This window comes from Macaca nemestrina, chromosome 10 (assembly GCF_043159975.1).
Source record: "Macaca nemestrina isolate mMacNem1 chromosome 10, mMacNem.hap1, whole genome shotgun sequence".
In the NCBI taxonomy this organism is placed as follows: domain Eukaryota; kingdom Metazoa; phylum Chordata; class Mammalia; order Primates; family Cercopithecidae; genus Macaca; species Macaca nemestrina.
In genome coordinates this window covers 110,876,955-110,896,873 of record NC_092134.1, presented here as the reverse complement: position 1 = coordinate 110,896,873, position 19,919 = coordinate 110,876,955, and the positions used below count along the sequence as shown (strand labels likewise).

At 41.2% G+C, this 19,919-nt stretch overlaps 1 protein-coding gene and 1 non-coding gene across 6 annotated transcripts in view; one reads left to right on the top strand and one right to left on the bottom strand.

Annotated features, from left to right (window-relative positions):
- The window catches only part of SINHCAF (SIN3-HDAC complex associated factor), a 46,449-nt gene that overhangs the window by 11,300 nt on the left and 15,230 nt on the right, over nucleotides 1–19,919 (bottom strand). For 4 of the 5 annotated variants that reach the window (XM_011745734.3, XM_011745738.3, XM_011745733.3 and 1 more), the window contains exons 2-4: nucleotides 6,749–6,896; nucleotides 3,606–3,705; nucleotides 2,171–2,297 (exon numbers count right to left, since the gene is read on the bottom strand). In XM_011745734.3, coding sequence (XP_011744036.1) covers nucleotides 2,171–2,297; nucleotides 3,606–3,705; nucleotides 6,749–6,876 — 355 coding nt within the window. In that variant the 5' untranslated portion in view covers nucleotides 6,877–6,896. Of the gene's footprint in view, nucleotides 1–2,170; nucleotides 2,298–3,605; nucleotides 3,706–6,748; nucleotides 6,897–13,644; nucleotides 13,787–19,919 lie in introns of all 5 variants that reach the window. The other variant, XM_011745735.3, reaches the window with a different exon arrangement.
- Nucleotides 12,376–12,474, top strand: LOC112427167 (small nucleolar RNA U13). Its single transcript, XR_003018642.1, has one exon. It is a non-coding gene; the product is annotated as a small nucleolar RNA U13 (small nucleolar RNA).

Sequence of the window (19,919 nt, the reverse complement as noted above, 5' to 3'; positions counted from 1 at the left end):
GGACAATCACTTGAACCCAGGAGGCGGAAGTTGCAGTGAGCTGAGATAGTGCCATGAGCTGAGATAGTGGCACTGCACTCCAGCCTGGGTGACAGAATAAGACTCCATCTCAAAAAAAAAAGAACGAAAGATAAGAGAATACAGGCCAGGTATGTGCAGGATGCACAGAAGCAAACACATAACCAGAAGCGCAGACCCTTTAGTGGGTGATATATAAAAATGCACATGTCTCCCAACTGCTTCAATGTACAAAGGTGCTAGCAATTTATAATGTACCTGGTGAACACCTTGTTTCAGTTTGAGCCTCCACAATCCACACACCTTATTATAAAAGGAATTTATTTTCAGTCTCCAACTACTACACAGCACAGTTTCACAATAAAAATCTAAAATTGCACTGAATATATTCCCTTAAGTAAGGCAAAAGTGAGATATCACTTTCCCTATAATTAAGGGAAAGGGCTAAGAATATACATATGAATAATCAGTTCCTCCGCCTTCAAGTGATAAAAGAAAATTAGTGTTTCCCAAATGTTCATTAAAACATCTAGTGAGGACCGGGTATGATGGTTCATGCATGTAATCCTAGCACTTTTGGGAAGCCGAGGTGGGTGGATTGCTTGAGCTAAGTTTGAGACCAGCCTGGGCAACATGGCAAAACTCCAGCTCTACTAAAAATACAAAAAATTAGCCAGGCACGGTGGCGCATGTCTGTAGTCCCAGCTACTCGGGAGGCTTATGCACAAAAATTGCTTGTACCCGAGAGACGGAGGCTGCAGTGATCCAAGATCACACCACTGTACTCCAGCCTGGGTGATAGAGCAAAACCCTGTTTCAAATAAATAAATAAATAAATAAATAAATAAATAAATAAATAAATAAAACAAAACATCTAGTGAGAAAGGAAGGTAGTGTTAAATCTTTAGGGAGATGCGGGGTTGAGAGCTGGTTAGGAAAGGGAAATGTATAATTAAAATACATATACACATTTATATTACCTAAATATATTACTACATCTCTACCACTTATTAAGTGGCCCAGATCAAGGTTAAATCACCCCTTCGTGCTTCCTATTCTGAGCTCTAAAATGGAAATAAGTGAGATCATTACATACGTAAAGTGCTTAGTATACCAAAATGCTCAAAAAATGTGAGTTCTCCTGCACTCCTCACTTTACTGTCACTAAACTTAAATGTCTTTTTCCATTATTCTAAAATAAGCATGATAACCATTTGTCTTGATTGATAATGTTTTCTCTAACAGGGCCCTATAGATTTTTATAAGTACTGAGAGCTACAATACAGGTCCACAACCCCTAGCGGCAATTCTGGGAAAGCTCTGGAAACACAAAGTGTATTCCTAACCTATCTGGCCACAAAATCTGACATGACCTACACTATGATTATAAGCAAACAAACCTGACTAGCCTATGTACCATCTATTTATTCCACTAAATGTGAATACTGCTACTTTTTGCTGTAAAAATACTAATGTGTTTGGTTCAATAATGCTCCTTCAAACCCCAAGAGTAATAGAGATATTTATTAGACAATAACACTATATGCAGTGTATTTCCTTTTCAAAATCTAAAATCTAAATTCCAAAATACAGACGTGCCACTACAGCAATCCCCCAAAACTTCCAATAACAGCATGTGACCTGACATTAGACATTCCTTTCTTACTCTATCAACACAACACACTGCCCCTTAAACCTGAAAGCAAGCCCTGAGGTTGGCTGTACTTCAAAATGTGAGTTATGATTTCTAAAGTTACTTTCCAGAAAACCTGAGCTTTGGTCTCAGATTGTCCCCTAATTATTTACGTACCTTCTTGCACATCTGCAGGACTCAATTTCCTTATGGATAAAAATCAAGTAAACGAGCTAGAAATGCACCTCCTAGAAAATTAAGATGTCAGTAAAGACATCAGAGTGGTCTCAGTACAATCTGAAGTGGTTAGCTAGTAGAAATACTCTCAAGACATCATCATCAGAAAGAGTGCTAAGATTTCACAGAAATAAGGTAACATCTCTACCAAGTCAATATTGCCTTCCAGTGCTCTTTATGAAAAGCAATAAAGGAAAAAATGATCCACACATGCCATACACCACCCCCAGCCAAAAATAACAAAACAATTATTAAGTACTAATGTTGTAATATCAAACTTACTATGACGTTTAAATTCCTTCTGCAGTTTACTGATCTGGTTGCTTTTTATCCTGTTCCCAGATAGAGTTTTCACTTTCTTTGGTTTCAATGTAGTCTTTAGACTGGGTCCAGCCCTTGCATCTACCACCTGGAAGAAAATACTGAATATTTAATAATATTTTTAAAATGATACTAGTGTATCCCTTTGGTTCAGATCCGTGCCTATTTGAGAACCACAGTTTTACACTGAGAAGAGGGTGAAACTCCTCCATGTGCACCTTTAATCATCACATGACATAAGGGAATAAATAATATTTATCTAGTGGGGTTTTTTAAGATACTCTTTCCTGTGAAGTGGGTAATAGTGGGAGTCTGTTGGAAAAAAATTTAAATAGATTTGTATATGGGATAATCGTTACTGGATGACCCAACTAGGTTAAGAATCAAACCTAAAAACAACTCCATTTCTACAGGATAATGTTTTGCAGTTTATGAAAAGCTTTCAAATACTTTTTATCTTCAATACAAAGCAATAAACGGGGCTATTTTTGTTACTCCAATTTTAGACGGAAGGAAAACAAGGCAAAGAGAAATTATGCATTTTGCCTTATTTTACCAAGCAAGTAAATGGGTTAAGAGGGGTGGAGAGGGGAAAAGACTGGAATCAAGGTCTTCAGGTCTTTATGCTTTTTTCACTACACACCTTAATCTCTGAGGTGAGTTATATGACAGCAATAGCATGTTCTCCCACAGTCTAGCCCAGCCATTGATCTCGCCCCATATGGCCCTGTTTCTTAGGTATTCATTCACATTTATTAGTTGCAGATTTCTACCCCATGTAAAAAGGAACGTTGTTACCATCTTCAAAATCATGACCTATTATAATAGCATAACACTGTTATCAAAGGACAATGTAAGGCTAGTGTGAATGATAACTATGTGTTATACCTTCTACATATCATCTCATCCAGTTCTCACAGCTGCTCTGTAACAGAGCTATTATCTTTGCACTTCATAAATAAATGTAACCTGCCCAAAGTCCACAACTAGTAGTGGTAAAAGCAAAATTCAAATTCAAGTCTGATCCTAAAATCTATGTGCTCATTAGTACCAACCTGAGTTCAAAGGATGATGTTATCCAAAGAGATTTAAGAAAAAGGATTCACATCTAATTAACTCTAGGAATTACTGAGTTAAGCCTAAAAATAGGTGAATGCTTACTGTGAATCTCCAAAAGGGAGATATTGGATACAGTCTTAAGGAAATGCCATACCAGGCTATTCTGTTCTAAAGATGCCAAAATGTTAGGCAATTATATCTGAGCAGCAGCTAGTGTTTTTCTTTATTCTTTTCAGACTTTTCTACCCTAGGGATATATTACTTCCTAAATTAGGGGGAAATTAATGTTACTTTAAATATAATAGAGGTATAATTGAAAAAAAGAAAATGGACTAACATGATTCCAGTTTTTTTTTGATCCTGCTGGCAACTTCTTCCATCTTTTCACAAGCAGGACACAGGCATTGCAGATGTCTCCTGAACGAGTCTCATGCAATCTGATAAGAAAACAATCAAACCTTTATCAGTCTCCCTTACCTTAAAGAATTCAAGCAAGCACATTTCCTTTGGGAAAAAAACTGTATCTATATATGGTTTATAGATACAATTTAATCATCCTGGATGATCCCATTCCATTGTTTCTATAGAATATTTCAGAAATAAAATTATCTTCTAGATTCAACAAACCAATTCTACGTACTGCAATTTGGTTATTTTGAAATAAGAAATGCTTTTAAAATTAAATAGGCCAGGCTGGGTGTGGTGGCTCACGCCAGCAATCCCAGCACTTTGAGAGTCTGAGGCGGGTGCATCACTTGAGGTCAGGAGTTCAAGACCAGCCTGGCCAACATGATGAAATCCTGTGTCTCTCCTAAAAATACAAAAATTAGCCTGCTGGCACACACCTGTAGTCCCAGCTACTCAGGAGGTTTAGGCAGGAGAATCGCTTGAACCCAGGAAGCAGAGGTTGCAGTGAGCCAAGATCGCACTACTGCACTCCAGCCTGGGCAACAAGAGTGAGACTCCATCTCAAAAAAAAAAAAAAAAAATTAAATAATTAAATAGGCTGGTGCGGTGGCTCACACCTGTAATCCCAGCACGTCGGAAGACCAAGGTGGGAAGATCACCTGAGTGCAGGAGTTCGAGACCAGCCTGGGCAACAAAAGGAGACCCCCATCTCTACTTTAAAATAAAAAAAAAGAAATTTAATTTAAAAATGCTTTTAAAATTAAGGAGTAAAACTCAAGACCTAAAAGAGATTCTGATTATCATGGTTTTAAATAATGCTGTTTAATCAATCTTTCTTGCAATGTGTAGATATATTTCTTTTTTGGTGAGGGCATGGAGGTGAATAGGATCTCACTCTGTCACCCAGGCTGGAATGCAGTGGTGGGATTATGGCTCACTACAGCCTCAACTTCCCAGGTTCAAGTGATCCTTCCACTTCAGCCTCCCTAGTAGCTGGGACCACAGGCACATGCCACCACGTCTGGCTAATTTTTCTATTTTTTGTAGAGACAGGGTTTCACCATGTTGCCCAGGCTTTGTCTCCAACCCCTGGGCTCAAATGATCTGTCTGCCTTGGCCTCCCAAAGTGCTGGGATTACAGGCGTGAGCCACCGCACCCGGCCTGTGTAGTTATTTCATAAGTATCAAAATGCTACCCTTTGGCAAGTAAAATAATGTGTCATAATATTCTAGTTTCACAGCAAACAAAACCAGAGAAGGATTGTAGTTTTAAAAAATGAAAATGGCCAGATGAGATGGCTTATGTCTGTAATCCCAGCACTTTAGGAGGCCGAGGCAGCCGGGAGTTCGAGACCAGCCTGGGCAACATCGCAAAATCCTGTCTCTACAAAAAAATAAGAAAAATTAGCAGGGTGGCCGGGCGCGGTGGCTCAAGCCTGTAATCCCAGCACTTTGGGAGGCCGAGACGGGCGGATCACAAGGTCAGGAGATCGAGACCATCCTGGCGAACACGGTGAAACCCCATGTCTACTAAAAAATACAAAAAAAAAAACTAGCCGGGCGAGGCGGCGGGCGCCTGTAGTCCCAGCTACTCGGGAGGCTGAGGCAGGAGAATGGCATAAACCCGGGAGGCGGAGCTTGCAGTGAGCTGAGATCCGGCCACTGCACTCCAGCCTGGGCGACAGAGCGAGACTCCGTCTCAAAAAAAAAAAAAAAAAGAAAAAAAGAAAAATTAGCAGGGTATGATAGTGCATGCCTGTAGTCCTAGCTACTCAGGAGAATGAGGTGGGAGAATCACCTGAGGCCAATGAGGTCAAGGCTGCAGTGAGCCATGATAGTGATACTGTACTTCTGCCTGGGTGACAGAGTGAGACTCTGACTCAAACAAACAAACAAACAATTATATTGCTGGTGCACACCTGTAGTCCCAGCTACTCGAGAGGCTCAGACAGGAGGATCACTTGAGCCCAAAAGTTCAAGGCTGTAATGCACAATGATCACACCTGTGAACAGTTACTGCACTCCAACCTAGGCAACACAGGAAGACATTGTCTCTTTAAAAAAGAAAAGAAAGAAATAATGATTTCCCCTGTTAGAAATTACTTTCACCACCTTTTCTTATCGAAACATTTGTTCATCGTTTATTGTTAATCCTGGACTTTGTAATTATTCTGAAGGTTGTCAAAAAGGTCTGTGCCAACCATTCCTTTTTAAATTTTATTTTTATTTTAGTATCTTCATTTCCTCAACCTCCCAGGCTCAGGTGATCCTCTCACTTCAGCCTCCGACGTAGCTAGGACTACAGGCAAGCACCTCCACGTTCAGCAAGTTTTTTTGTTTGTATTTTTTATAGAGATGGGTTTCGCCATGTTACCCAGGTAGTCTCAAGCTCCTGGTTCAAGTGACCGACCTGCCTCAGCCTCCCAAAGTGCTGGGATTACTGGCGTGAGCCACTGCACCCTGTCAAGGGAAATTTTTTTTTTTTTTTTTTTGAGATGGAGTCTCGCTCTGTCGCCAGGCGGGAGTGCAGCGGCATGATCTCGGCTCACTACAACCTCCGCCTCCTGGGTTCAAGCGATTCTCCTGCCTCAGCATCCTAAGTAACTGGGACTATAAGTGTGCGCCACCACGCCCAGCTTATTTTTGTATTTTTAGTAGAGGCAGCGTCATGTTGGCCAGGATGGTCTCGATCTCTTGACCTCGTGATCCGCCTGCCTCGGCCTCCCAAAGTGCTCTCAGATTACTGGTGTGAGCCGCTGCACCCAGTCAACAGTAATTTTTTTAAAAGCCTTTTTAAAAATTAACCACAAAAGGAAGTCAACAACAAAAGGGTTTGTCTAGCTACAACTGTAAGGGGCTTCACAATTAATGTGGTAGCTCCTCATAATCTGGAAAAAAGTAGGCTGTCAGCGTTGTTTGATTCATTTAAAAAGCAGGAGACTTAAACAGCCTAAATTAGAATAAGTGATTTTTATTATTAGCACATTGTTCCAATCACCTTGCTTACAAATATTTCTGTATGCTGTGGTATTTTTTCACTCTAAGAATAGTAAAAACATCAGGTGATCTTACCCAAAACAGCTCTGGAAGTCCTTTTCATAGCGTTTACTGTCAGTGAATCGAGAACTAGAGGACTTAGCTCTGCAAATACAGCAGCCCTCTATACTTCGGTACATCTTTGGCTTGTGAAAACCAAACATCTTTTCTTCTGGGCAATAGTCTGTAAAGCCAAGGGAATTGACACATCTTTGTTGAGGGCTGTAACAAGGAACCATTAAAGAGTTCTCTCTGCTCCACCCCACCCCCAAGCAACTTGGTATTATATGACCAAGACAGGCAGGCAGCTCAGGGGAAGACCTCCTGGATCTACCTCCATTCTTGGCACTATCATGGCAAATGTATAAAACACAAAGAAAAGTTTAGTTACTTAAGGAGGACTCTACTACCTCTTACCTCACCTAGCAAACACGCACTCTAAAAATGGGGAACAGGAGCATTTTTTAAAATCAGGTTTTTAAGTAAGAAATGCCACAAACAATCCTGTAAAATAATGAAGCTGTACACAATCAAGGATGTATCCTTAAACTTAAGACACACCTTTTTATTTTGCATCTTTGCATTAACGTGATTCCCCTCTGGGGAAGTTTTGAGCATTTACCATGAACACTATTTGATACTAAGTACACAACTAGCTCACTATGCATAGCCCATACTACTTTGCCTAATGGGAATTCAGAGGGGATTTCTTCTGTGATAAATGGGAAGTTCTAAGCAACAGGGTCAAGCTTGGCCCTGAATTGAAACTGCTGAAAGGAAGATGTAAAATTCACAAAAATCCAAGGTTAGAATAATAATAATAATAATTCCATGTATCATTAAGACAAAAAAAGAACGAGCTCATGTTGTCTGACCGCTGATCTGCCCCTTAGTTGTTAGAGGTTTGTGGACCTCTTCTATGAGGCTTTGTGCTGAGAGTAGTAAAAGTGGGAGGCAAATGTCCCAGAGGTGCAGAGTGAAATACATTGCAGTCCTTCTGTTTAAAAAAAAAAAAAATCTCAACATCAAGGAAGGAATGAAGAAAATAGCTCTGGAGCTGGATGCAAATATGTAGCTGGCAGTAAATCTGTACCTTAGGAAAAGTAATTTGGAATATCCAAATCAAGGGCCAGCTCACCAGAACATCTGGACTAAGAGACATGATGAAAAGGCAATGAATATAGAAACTAAACTCCAATGGACAAGTCCAGAGGATGTTTGTATGTATGAGGGTCTAACATAAATTATCACATAAAGCAACAATAAAAGAAAAAAAAATTTTTTTTTTTTTTTTTTTTTTTTTTTTTTGAGAGAGTCTCGCTCTGTCGCCCAGACTGGAGTGCAGTGGTGCGATCTCGGCTCACTGCAAGCTCCGCCTCCCGAGTTCAAGTGATTCTCCTGCCTCAGCCTCCCCAGCAGCTGGGACTGACTACAGGCGCCCGCCACCACACCCGGCTAACTTTTTGTATTTTTAGTAGAGACAGGGTTTCACCGTGTTAACCAGGATGGTCTCAATCTCCTGACCTCGTAATCCGCCTGCCTCGGCCTCCCAAAGTGCTGGGATTACAGGCGTGAGCCACCGTGCCTGGCCAAGAAAATTATTAATAACACTTTCGTGTCCATAGTTTTAGGAGTTATAACCACAGAACAGTATCTTTTTAAAGTTGTTTTAGACATAAACTTAGATGACTAAACCTAAAGCTTCAGTACAGTCATGTGTTGATTAACAATGGGGATACATTCTGAGAAATGCATCATTGGGCATCCTGGTGCAAACATCAGCATCCTCACACAAACCAAGATGGCAATAGCCCACAATACCCCCTAGGCTATATGGGATAGCCTACTGTTCCTAGGCAATAAACTTATACAGCATGTGACTGTACTGAATGCTGTAGGCAACTGTAATACAATGGTAAGAATCTGTGCATCTAAATACAGAAAACGTACAAAAAAAATGGTATTATAATCTTTTGGGACCAACATCATATATGCAGTCTATGGTTGACCAAAAAGTCCTTGTGTGACATATGGCTGTATTTGTCTTTGGATTATCTCATCTGATCCCATTCCATTCCAATTCTGGTTAGTATAATATAGCAAGTATTAATGAAAATGATTCAGAAGTAACCAAATATCCAGGCTTTTTATATGTCTTTTTTTGGTATTGAGGGGTTTTGAAATATAGACAAAAGTTTTACAACTTTTAAAAGAAAGTATTTTTAAAACTTTTATTAGCAAATAATTAGCTTAAAAATTGAAGCTTCCCTTTCAAACAGGCTGTTGTTAATATAACTGTTCCTCTGCAATGTTTTTGTTGGTGAGAGAGGCAGGCCAAAGAGTGACATGGGGGCAAGGCAGAAGGCCTTGATGCATTTCAATAATTAAGTCTAAACAGTTACCTCTAAGAATTGTTCAAAAGAAACATTTTTAGTTGATAATAATTTTAGTTAAATGCTTGGGAATCTGATGCTTTGAGAGGAAGAAAAATGAGAAAGTACCCTCTACACAGTCGTAAGAAAAGGTCTAGAGAGGCCTGCTCAAATGAGGCAGATTTTTTTTTCTCAATCCAACAACAAACCCATATGATAACTGAAAAGAAAATCCTGAAGAAAATGGTTGCACGTTGCTTTGGAAAAAACAATGTCAAATGACAGAAGATTGCAGAAACAAGAAAGCAGAGTAGCAGTTATTGTTTTAATATGTATATTCCTGTTTTAAGGCACAATGTAATACGAACCTCGTCCTCACACCACCCTGTGCTCTTCTCCAAACTCACCCAACAGCTTGCATTACCATCAAGAAGGTCAGAGAACAGTTTCTCTAATACTCTACAACTTCATCCGTAACTCTTGGAAACTTCAGCCTCCCTTCTCAGCAAGGACAAATGAAGCAGGGCAAAAAAGGCCAGTTCATTCCATTAATACACAGACCAAATCCTATTACGACAGATAGATTCCTATCTCTACCCTCACAATCTCTTTCCCTTCCCCCAAATAAACAAGTCCTCAAAGCTATCAGCATTCAGCTCATCTCTAGGATATGAACTACCTTCACTGAGGTTGGATTTGACCAAGACGCCATAGTTTGTGCCAGTTACCACACTGGCAAGCTGTTAAGGATGTTAGGATTATAGGTGAATACTGAGGCTTTCTTTTTAATCAGCAGCCATTGTGAATTAAGTGTTCCTCTTCAATGATTTTTTTCTGCTGGTGGGGACCTCCACAAAACTTACCCACCACCCCCTAGCAAGACATTCCAGTCATCAGCTGAGGAATATTCTTCTTAGACATGGGGGAGAATAGGCTGATGTCTTAGGATTCATAATCCATTTTTATATAGCTCCGTGACCTTACTTTTGTCCTGACTGACCTTACTTTTGTCCTTACTTTTGATCTGAGAGGTATCTAAATCCTAGGGCTTACCCTCTCCTAGGCAATGCTCAGTGAGAAATGCAATGAGGTGGCAGACACCTGTCCTTATGCAACACACAAGGAGCATGTGAACCTTTTAATGGATGACAACTTAATACATCTATTAAGCCTTTTCTGAGCTTATCCTCACACTTAAGAGGCACCTGGGAATCTGCAGTAAATACACAGGGGTTTCATTTTGGGCTTTGTTTACAGCAACCAAGTTAAGCAGTGATTGGTGTTTAACCATTTTGAGATTTGGGGATCCCTGAGATTAACTGATAGTATTTTCAAAAATCTACAAACCCATGAAATTTTTACAAAAACACTACTTAATCTCTAGAGGAAAACCAAGGACACAAAATGGTCTCTGAAACCAAGTTACTCTATATATTTAACAAAGTAGTGGGTGGGCATGGCATAAGTTGATTTTAAACTGGACATTTGTTTTTTCAAGCAACCTGGTGGTTCTTTAGAATACTGCTTTCCTAGTACCACATTTGTGCAATATTAAATGATTCCTCCAGTACAATCTATCTTATTTGTTCAAATGATACCATCAGCTCTGAAACTATCTGTGAATTTTGCCTCTATTCTCATAGGCATCATATCACTCGGCACTATGTTTTAAAGGAAGAAAGGTAATACTATCTGCTTTCTAACTGATTAATAGTTATAGCTGAGAACAGACCCATACAATCTCACCCTTAAACGTGTGTCTGGAGAAAGAAGAGGAAAATTAAGCTGTGAGATTAAAGCCAAAAATCAAGAAAAACTTAAAATACTGATTAGGAACTGTTATTTGTCTTCTAAAATTAAATAGTGGTATGGTTGCAAAACTCTGAGTATACTAAAAGCCACTGAATTGTACACATTACAAGAGTGAATCTTATGGTATATAAATGAGTGAATTTTATGGTACATGAATGATCTCAGTAAGCCTGTTTTCGAGACATTTAAAAATAAAAATAACTGAAGAATTTACTCATCTTTATCATCTTTGTAAGCTCAGCATCTAAGATTCCAGTCTCATAGTAGGTGTGTCAACCCAAATGAGAGACCCAAGATGGGAATCTCAATCAAACAAGGTTTATTAGGCCGAGCTTGAGGATGTGCACCCAGAGAGCACAAGTTCCAATAGCTTATAACCTGTGTTTCAAAGCAAGATTACATGAGGCATGGTATTCATACATTTTTTTAAACAGGGGGATACCTGCAGTACAGTGAAGCAACAATTACATTCTTGTCGATTTGATTGGTATTCAGTGATGTTACACATAAGGTAAAGTAAGTATGTGGCTGAGTGGGTAGGAGAGAAAGGTTAATAATTGCGTAGGCATCTCAGGGTCTGGCGGAAGGATGATTGATTCCATCCTGCCTTTGTTCTATATCTGACACACAAGTTTACAACCAGTACCTGTTAGTAAAATATTTAACAAACTCCAGTTACAAATGCACAAAGGGTCAGCCTCAGTAAATAGGCCATGGTTTTATTACCCATATGTCCAAACTGCAGCCATCTTGTCTCACTTTTCTCTTTTCTTCTGACACTATCATCATCATCTATCTGTCTATCTACAATATGTTTTCTTAAGGTCCTTGAAATAGAAAAAAAAAAAAATTTCAAGATGTTTTTCAAGATTTGAGGGGTTACAGTTAAAACATGCCCATTTATGGGAGGTTCTAACAATGATCTAACTGACATAGCTGCCTTTGCACATATACATTCTTCAGCCAGAACAAATATTTAGAAGAGGCTGTGTCAATCCACTTTTCCTTGTATTTCCATTTTCCCCCTTTTGATCAAAATTTCTCTTTAGAGAACACAAATGATCATACTTTACGTCCTTCTGTCTTCCCAGGAAGTCATGTCCCACGTTGGAGGGAAAGAAGTGAGATGAGGTTGATGTAGGCCTGAGGCAGACACTCCAGGGGTATGTAGTGGAATCTGCTACTACGCTTACAGGATAATTCTATCTACATTGTGCTACCAAAATGGGGGGGAGGGTGTTAATTTTTTTTTTTTAATTAAGACAGGGTTTCACTACATTGCCCAGGCTGGTCCCAAACTCCTAGCCTCAAGCAGTCTTTCCACCTTGGCCTCCCAAGTGCTAGTGTGTGGGCCACTGCAACTGGCCTATAATTCTGGTTTTAGCAATAGACTTACGTAGGTTGATTATAAATACCATGAGTAATTTAACTGATAGTAAGAGAAATAGGATAGACACTACGATTATATCAAGGTTTGAGATCCTTCTGTCATTTATAAGTGTGATGACTGGACATTCACACATGTATGAGATGCACCTCCCTCAACCCTGTTATGACATTGGTACTTTACCCATGAAAAAGGGTTTGAATTGCAGACTGGAAGAAATAGGAAGCCAATTAAACAGATCATTGAGAAGATCAGTAGTTTGTGCCCCTTGTAACCATTTAGCTTGCTTGAAAATTCTTTCTATGCCAAGTCTCTACTTCACCTGAGGTGTTGATGTAAGTGCAGCAGGCAGTGTGAGCTACTGCACAGACTCCTTGTCCCAGCTACTCGACAGGCTAAGGTAGGAGGATCACCTGAGCCCAGGGAGGTCAAGGCTGTAGTAAGCCATGATCACACCACCACACTCCAGCCTAGGCGACAGAGCGAGACCCTCCCTCAAAAAAAAAAAAAAAAAAAAAAGGCTCCTTTCAATTTGCCAGCTATTTTGCCAGTTATTTACACTATGTGCCCATCCTTGGGTTGGTGGGTGTGGCCCAATGCCACCTACCAAAATGTATCTATTAACTATTCATTCATGGGTAAGTTGTTTAAAACATGAGTGAGCCATGGATTGGTTTTACTGCAGGTCTTACAAAAGCCTGCATAAGCATGATACATAACAAACAAGACGTGCTGGCACAATTTGCTTTTGCTTTTTCTCCTTTGGACATTCAGTTGCCAGTTATGACAGTAACGGTGGGAAGCCAGGAATGTGCAGGGACAGCGGCCTGGAAAAGATGAGGAATTAAGTTTGTGTTCCAGATAAGTTAGAGAATTTGTCCCTGATTGGCTTCCTGATAGACAGGCCTGGGGGCAGTGGGAAGGGGTGAGACTTAGGGGATATAATTAAGCACAGAATGAAAATATGGCCTGGCTTTAGAAGCTGAATTTGAATTTGGAAAGGGACACTTGGAGAGAACTGGTGCAAGTATATGGTAACATTTGGAGTGTCAGAAAAATCAATCACAGGTGCAACAAGTAGTATGTAATGATATTGAATGGCCCTAGGAAGCTGGTGACAAATCCAGCAATCTGAGAGACTGCCTCTATCTGCCACACTTTGGAAAAGTTTAGCTCATGAACTATTTTTCCATCACCAGCAGAGACCCTGAAAAGTCAAGTGTATATATATATTGGTGGCCATCATGTGTATGGAAACATTAACCAGGTTATATATCCTATAATCTGAGTCAAAGCAGACAAGGCCAATAGTCCCCAAAGTAAATATAATACTGTAAGAATGTTTAGACAGGAGATCATACAGGCCTGCTCTGAAGTCTTGGGTCAATTAGCTGTCCACTCAGATGTTGTCAACTTCTCGTCCTGGTTTCAGGGTTGAAGCTGTTTGGTGAATCAGAGACAGGGATCTTTGGTGGGAGTCATGGTCCATTCAGGAAGTTGTGCCTTTTTAAGGTGAGAGATATGGATCCGTGAGTCTACACCCTTTAACTCTGCTGTGCATGGATTACTCAACGGTACCTGGCAAGGGCCCCTCCACCACCAAGGCTGGAGGGAGTCCTTTATGAGATGTCTTTTCCAACAGACAAAACTTCCAGGTTGGAGGTCATGACCAGAATCTTCATCTCCCAGGAGTACACTGTGGGACGTGTCTTGCACTAAGGTCTGCCTTTTCATGAGTTGGTGAATGAGTCCCTTAAAATAGTGCAAGATGTCCCCATTCAGTAAATTTGGATCAGTCATCTTGATTCCCACGTGCCTGGGTCTTCCAGTTACAATTTCATGAGAAGAGAGCTGATAAAGGGATGGATCAAAGGTTGAACAATACCAAGGGAAGTGCCTTCGGCCAGCAGAGGCGAAAAGCCTCCATAAATTTAGCCAATTTTTTCTATTATTCCATTGGTCCATTGCACCAATCCAGGGACTTAGCCAATTGTGTTATTATTCCATTGCTCCATTCTACCAATCCAGAGGACTAAGGGTAGTAGGCACAATCAAAATACTGAAATACAGGCCAATTTTTTTTTTTTTTTTTTTTTTGAGATCAAGTCTCGCTCTGTCACCTAGGGTGGAGTGCAGTGGTGCGATCTTGGCTTACTGCAACCTCCGCCTGCCGGGTTCAAGTGATTCTCCTGCCTCAGCCTCCTGAGTGGCTGGGACTACAGGCATGCGCCACGATGACCGGCTAATTTTTGTATTGTTAGGGGAGACAGGATTTCATCATGTTAGCCAGGCTGGTCTTAAACTCCTGGCCTCAGGTGATCCGCCCACCTCAGCTTCACAAAGTGCTGGGATTACAGACGTGAGCCACTGCGCCCAGCCCCAAATTTTACAAATGCTCCATGACCTGGGCAGTAAAATAAGTTCCCCTACTGCTGTGAAGTTCAAAAGGGGACTCCTCACAATGGGGTAATCCTTTCTAATAAGATTTTACCCACTACCATTGACCATCAGCAGGATGGGCAATTGCATTACCCAATGCAAAGACATGCATGTCATTACCAATGCATGTTTATATGCTTAAGATGGTGGCAGCTGGATAAAATCAAGCTGCCACATCTCAAAAGGTCTAGGTAGAAAAAGAAAATAGGCCGGGCGCGGTGGCTCACGCCTGTAATCCCAGCACTTTGGGAGGCCGAGACGGGCGGATCACGAGGTCAGGAGATTGAGACCATCCTGACTAACACGGTGAAACCCCGTCTCTACTAAAAATACAAAAATTAGCCAGGCGCGGTGGCGGGCGCCTGTAGTCCCAGCTACTCGGGAGGCTGAGGCAGGAGAATGGCGGGAACCCGGGAAGGCGGAGCTTGCAGTGAGTGGAGATAGCGCCACTGCACTCCAGTCTGGGCGACAGAGCGAGACTCCGTCTCAAAAAAAAAAAAAAATAATGAAAAAGAAAATGACCCTGAGCCCCATAAAGGGGTTTTCCAGGATTGTGTTTTGGGTAGATGGTACACTGTGAATCAATCTTCTGTGCCATGATGACAGTTTCCAATAATATTGTTTATAATAGGATATCATTTTATCTGAATTCCAATGGGTCAAGCTGTAAATGTGTTCCATGAAGGGCATCTGACACCCCACTAGGATGATGGGTTTATCATTAGGTCCATACCATAGTTCAGTTTGGGGGAAAAAGTACCCCCACTTTCATTTCCAGGTAGATCTTTCTTCGGTGGAAGCTAAGTCTTGGATTTCCTTTAGCATAGACTTAACTGTTTAAGTCTCACAGTCATTCCAAGGATCGGACTGGTGTCTCAAACACAGCTCTCTTAGCTACTGCATCAGCAAATTGACTACCTTGATTCTATGTTGTGTCTAATTCAGAGCGGCCTGGAACCTTTATAATTGCCAAAAGCGAGCTCCAAGACTAGTCCATTTTTTATGGGTTGCCCTGAGAAGGTTAAATACCCTCTCTCTTTCCATAGCATTCCCAAGTTATGAGCACCACTGGATGCATAGGGGCATAATTTTTGCCACTTTATTCTTTGCTAGTTGACAAGTTTGAGTCATGGCAATCAGTTCAGCCACTTGGGCTGACTTAGCCTGAAGAAGACCAGCTTCAATGACCATGGCACATCCTGCTTTAAACTTACTACCTTCTCCCCTCAAGTAAGATACATCTGTAAACCATTCTGTCTAGGCATTATCTAGTGGTGATTCTTGTAGGTCTGTCCTTGGGGTAAAAAGTTGGGTATGTCATCAGGATGAAGTCATGAGAGATCTTGTCAGAAGACTGGCCAGGCCTGGTGCAGTGGCTCATGCCTATAATCCTAGCACTTTGTGGTCTGCTAAATTCATATTTGGGAAAAGTAAGTGGGGCACTGTATATCCCTGTGACATCACATTTAAAGTATCCCGTCATTCTCTCCAGGTAAAGGCAAACAAATACTAACTACCTGAATGTATAGGGATGCTTAAAAAGGCACTACAGAGATCCACAAGTACCACTGAAGGTGGGCAGATTGCTTGGGCCCATGAGTTCGAGACCAGCCTGGGCAACATGGTAAACCTTGTCTCTACAAAAAATACAAAAATCAGCCAGGTGCAATGGTGCACACCTGTAGTCCTAGCTACTGAGGAGACTGAGGCAGGCAGATTAACTGAGCCCAGGAGGTCGAGGCAGCAGTGAGCTGTGATCATGCCACTGCACTCCAGCCTGGGTGACAAAGCAAGACCCTGTCTAAAAAAAGAGAGAGAGAGAGAGAGAGAGAGAGAGAGAGAGAGAGAGAGAGAGAGAGAGAGAGAGGCGCCAGGTTAGAATCATTGCAATAAGAGACAGTAACATTAGAGGATAGTAAAATTAAGACCTAATAGGAAGTCAATCTATTGAAAGATAAGTGTTAAGTTATGATGAGAATTCAGAAGTAGCTCAACTGAATGTGGAATGAAGGCAGTAAGGGAGGGGACCCCAAGACTGTCTCTCCAACAATTTTTATAGAGAAGGGCTGTAGCTGATATTGCCTTTACACAAGGGGGCAGCCCTCGAGTCACTGGATCTAACTGCTGACTATAATAGCCTATAGGTCTTTGCTGGTCACCATGTTTGAGTCAACATACCAAATGTGTTTCCCCATCTTCATGAAGAGAAAGAAAGTTCATAGTTTGGGTGTCTTATTGCTGGGGCATTTATTAATCTTTTTTTTTTTTTTTTTTTTTTTTTTAAACAGACTCCTGCTCTGTCACTCAGGCTGGAAGGCAGTCAGCTCACTGCAACCTCTGCCTCCTTCAAGCGATTCTCCTGCCTCAGCCTCCCACGTAACTGGGACTATGGACGTTTTGCCACCATATCTAGCTAATTTTTGTATTTTTAGTAAAGACACGGTTTCACCATGTTGCCCGGGTTGGTCTTGAACGCCTGGCCACAACTATTTGCCTGCCTCGGCCTCCCAAAGTGCTGGGATTACAGGCATCAACCACCGCACCTGGCCTACTAATCTTTCTTTAATTTGTTGCACAGCTGGTTGTCCCTCACGAGTCCACATGATGGGACCAGGCCGGTCATTCTTTAAACAGATATAAAAGGGTTGAGTCGCATGATAAAAATTTAGTATCCAGCTTCTACAATAGCAAGCCAACTCCAAGAACCCTCTAAGCTATTTTTTAGTAGTAAGCATTAAAAAAGCTAAGATTCCTTTGATTCTATCAGGATTGATGCTCAATCCTTTGGCTGACATGACATGTCCCACATGTCTGACTTGAGAAAGACAAAAGACAAAATTAAAGTTTACTCTTAGACACCTTGTGCCCTGTAATGGCCAATTGCTGAAGTAAGTACAAGTTTTCTTCTTCAGAGGAAGAAAGTGTGTCAGAGCAAAGGAGGAGGTCATGCACACACTGGATGAGGGATGAGGATCCCCTGAGAGAAGTCCGAGTCTGCTAAATTCGTATTTCAGTATTTGGGAAAAGTAAGAGGCACTGTATATCGCTGTGACATCACAGTCCAAGTATCCCGTCATTCTCTCCAGGTAAAGGCAAACAAATACTGACTACCTGGATGTATAGGGATGCTTTAAAAAGGCACTACAGAGACCCACAACTGAAAAATATTGTCAGGGACAGGCACAGTGGCTCACACCTGTAATCCCAGCACTTTGGGAGGCTAAAGCGGGTGGATCACTTGAGGTCAGGAGTTCGAGACCAGCCTGGCCAACATCATGAAACCCCGTCTCTACTAAAAATACAAAAATAAGCCGGGTGTGGTGGTGCACACCTTTAATCCTAGCTACTTGGCAGGCTGAGGCAGGAGAATCGCTTGATTCCGGGAGGTGGAGGCTGCAGTGAGCTGAGATTGTGCCACTGTACTCCAGCCTAGGGGACAGAGTGAGATTCCGTCTCAAAAAAAAAAAAAAGAACACTATCGTCATTGATGTTTGGTATGGCACACAGAAGTATGAAGGTTAAGAAGCACTGGATATCTAGGTATTATAATACCGTCTACAGCCCTTAAGTTCTGTACAAATCTCCATCCCCTTCCCATTTGGTTCTCTGACAAGGAAAATGGGGGTGTTGCAGGGACTGGTGCAGGGAATAATAAAACTTCTCTCAAGATAATCTCATGATTGGGGCAACTCCACCTAAGGCTTCTTGCCATAGTGGCTATTATTTTACGTTAAGCAAGGGATTCATAGTGTTAATCTCAACCTTTATTGGAGCAGCTGAGAGTATCTTTCCTATGTCTGTGTTAGACTGGGACCACAGCTGGTAAGACATAGTTTCAAGTAAACGCTCAGCTTCTGGCATTAGTAGAAAAGCTGAAGTTTAAAAGAAGCCTTATGGTTTCCTTCCCTTTATTATATTTCTTTTCGTTTTCCCATTTTCCCAATCACATGAGGGTGTCTTTACACCACTAACATCAATTTGTGATTTTTTTTTTTGAGACATAGTCTCACTCTGTTGCCCAGGCTGGAGTGCAATGGTGTGATCTCGGTTCACCACAACCTCCGCCTCCCAGGTTCAAGCAATTCACCTGCCTAAGCCTCCCAAGTAGCTGGGATTACAGGCATGCACCACGCTCGGCTACTTTTGTATTTTTTTTAGTAGAGATGGGGTTTCTCCATGTTGGTCAGGCTGGTCTCAAACTCCCGACCTCAGGTGATCCGCCCAACTCAGCCTCCCAAAGTGCTGGGATTACAGGTGTGAGCCACCGCACCCGGCCAACTTGTGATATATTATGAGAGCATTATTTGGTTTGCTTTCCCTAATCCCATGGTTCGAGTTCCAGAAACATTTCCCACTTTGAGGAAAAAGAGATGAGCATTATGGATGTTGTGGAAATTTCAATTCAGAAGGTTAAACAGGCACTTCTGGGCATATCTGGAAAACACGGGATTGGCTGAGGGTATCATATTCATAGCCCTTGGGAGGAAGCCAAACCCAATGAACCAGTAAAGCACAGGTGTGAATTTAAACCAAGAGATAGGTTTATTAGGTATACCCACCATGTTAACTTTTTCATTCCTCTGAGAAATGAGGTTTTCAAGTAAGGTGGAATTTATAACTGATACTGCAGCTCCGGTGCCGATTATTGTGTTATTTTTTCCCCAAAGAGTGAGTTAAAGCAGCATAATGGGAGAAATGAAAACCCCCTATTTCCTCAGAGGATTCCTAGTTTTCCAGTTTATCATCCTGTTGTTTCCATTTCAGTATCTTGCAATTCCTTTTAAAATGCCCTAGTTTCTTGTAGTAGTGACAGACAAGGGGAGAAGAGCTCTTAGGACCAATAGACTTAATTTTCTTCTTCTTGGCCCGGGAGTATTAAGAGGTTAACTGTTGCCATTATTAAGTATACAGCCTTTTGATTTTCCTTTTTTATGACTGTACAGGACAACTGGTCAGCTAAGTTGACCTGTCATTAGTTCTGGCCATCACCTAGTCAGTCATGTGACATTTGACAATAGTGGGTAGTGCATCATCCAAATTGTTTGGGAAATCTTAATTTAATAATGTGTCGTTTTTATTGTTTTCCAAGTTGTCCACTGACATCTGCAATATTGTTTTCATATTTTATCAAAGTGGGTAAAAAAAAAAATCTACAACAGGCCCATCCGGATTCTGGCAGCATTGCTGGATTTTAATC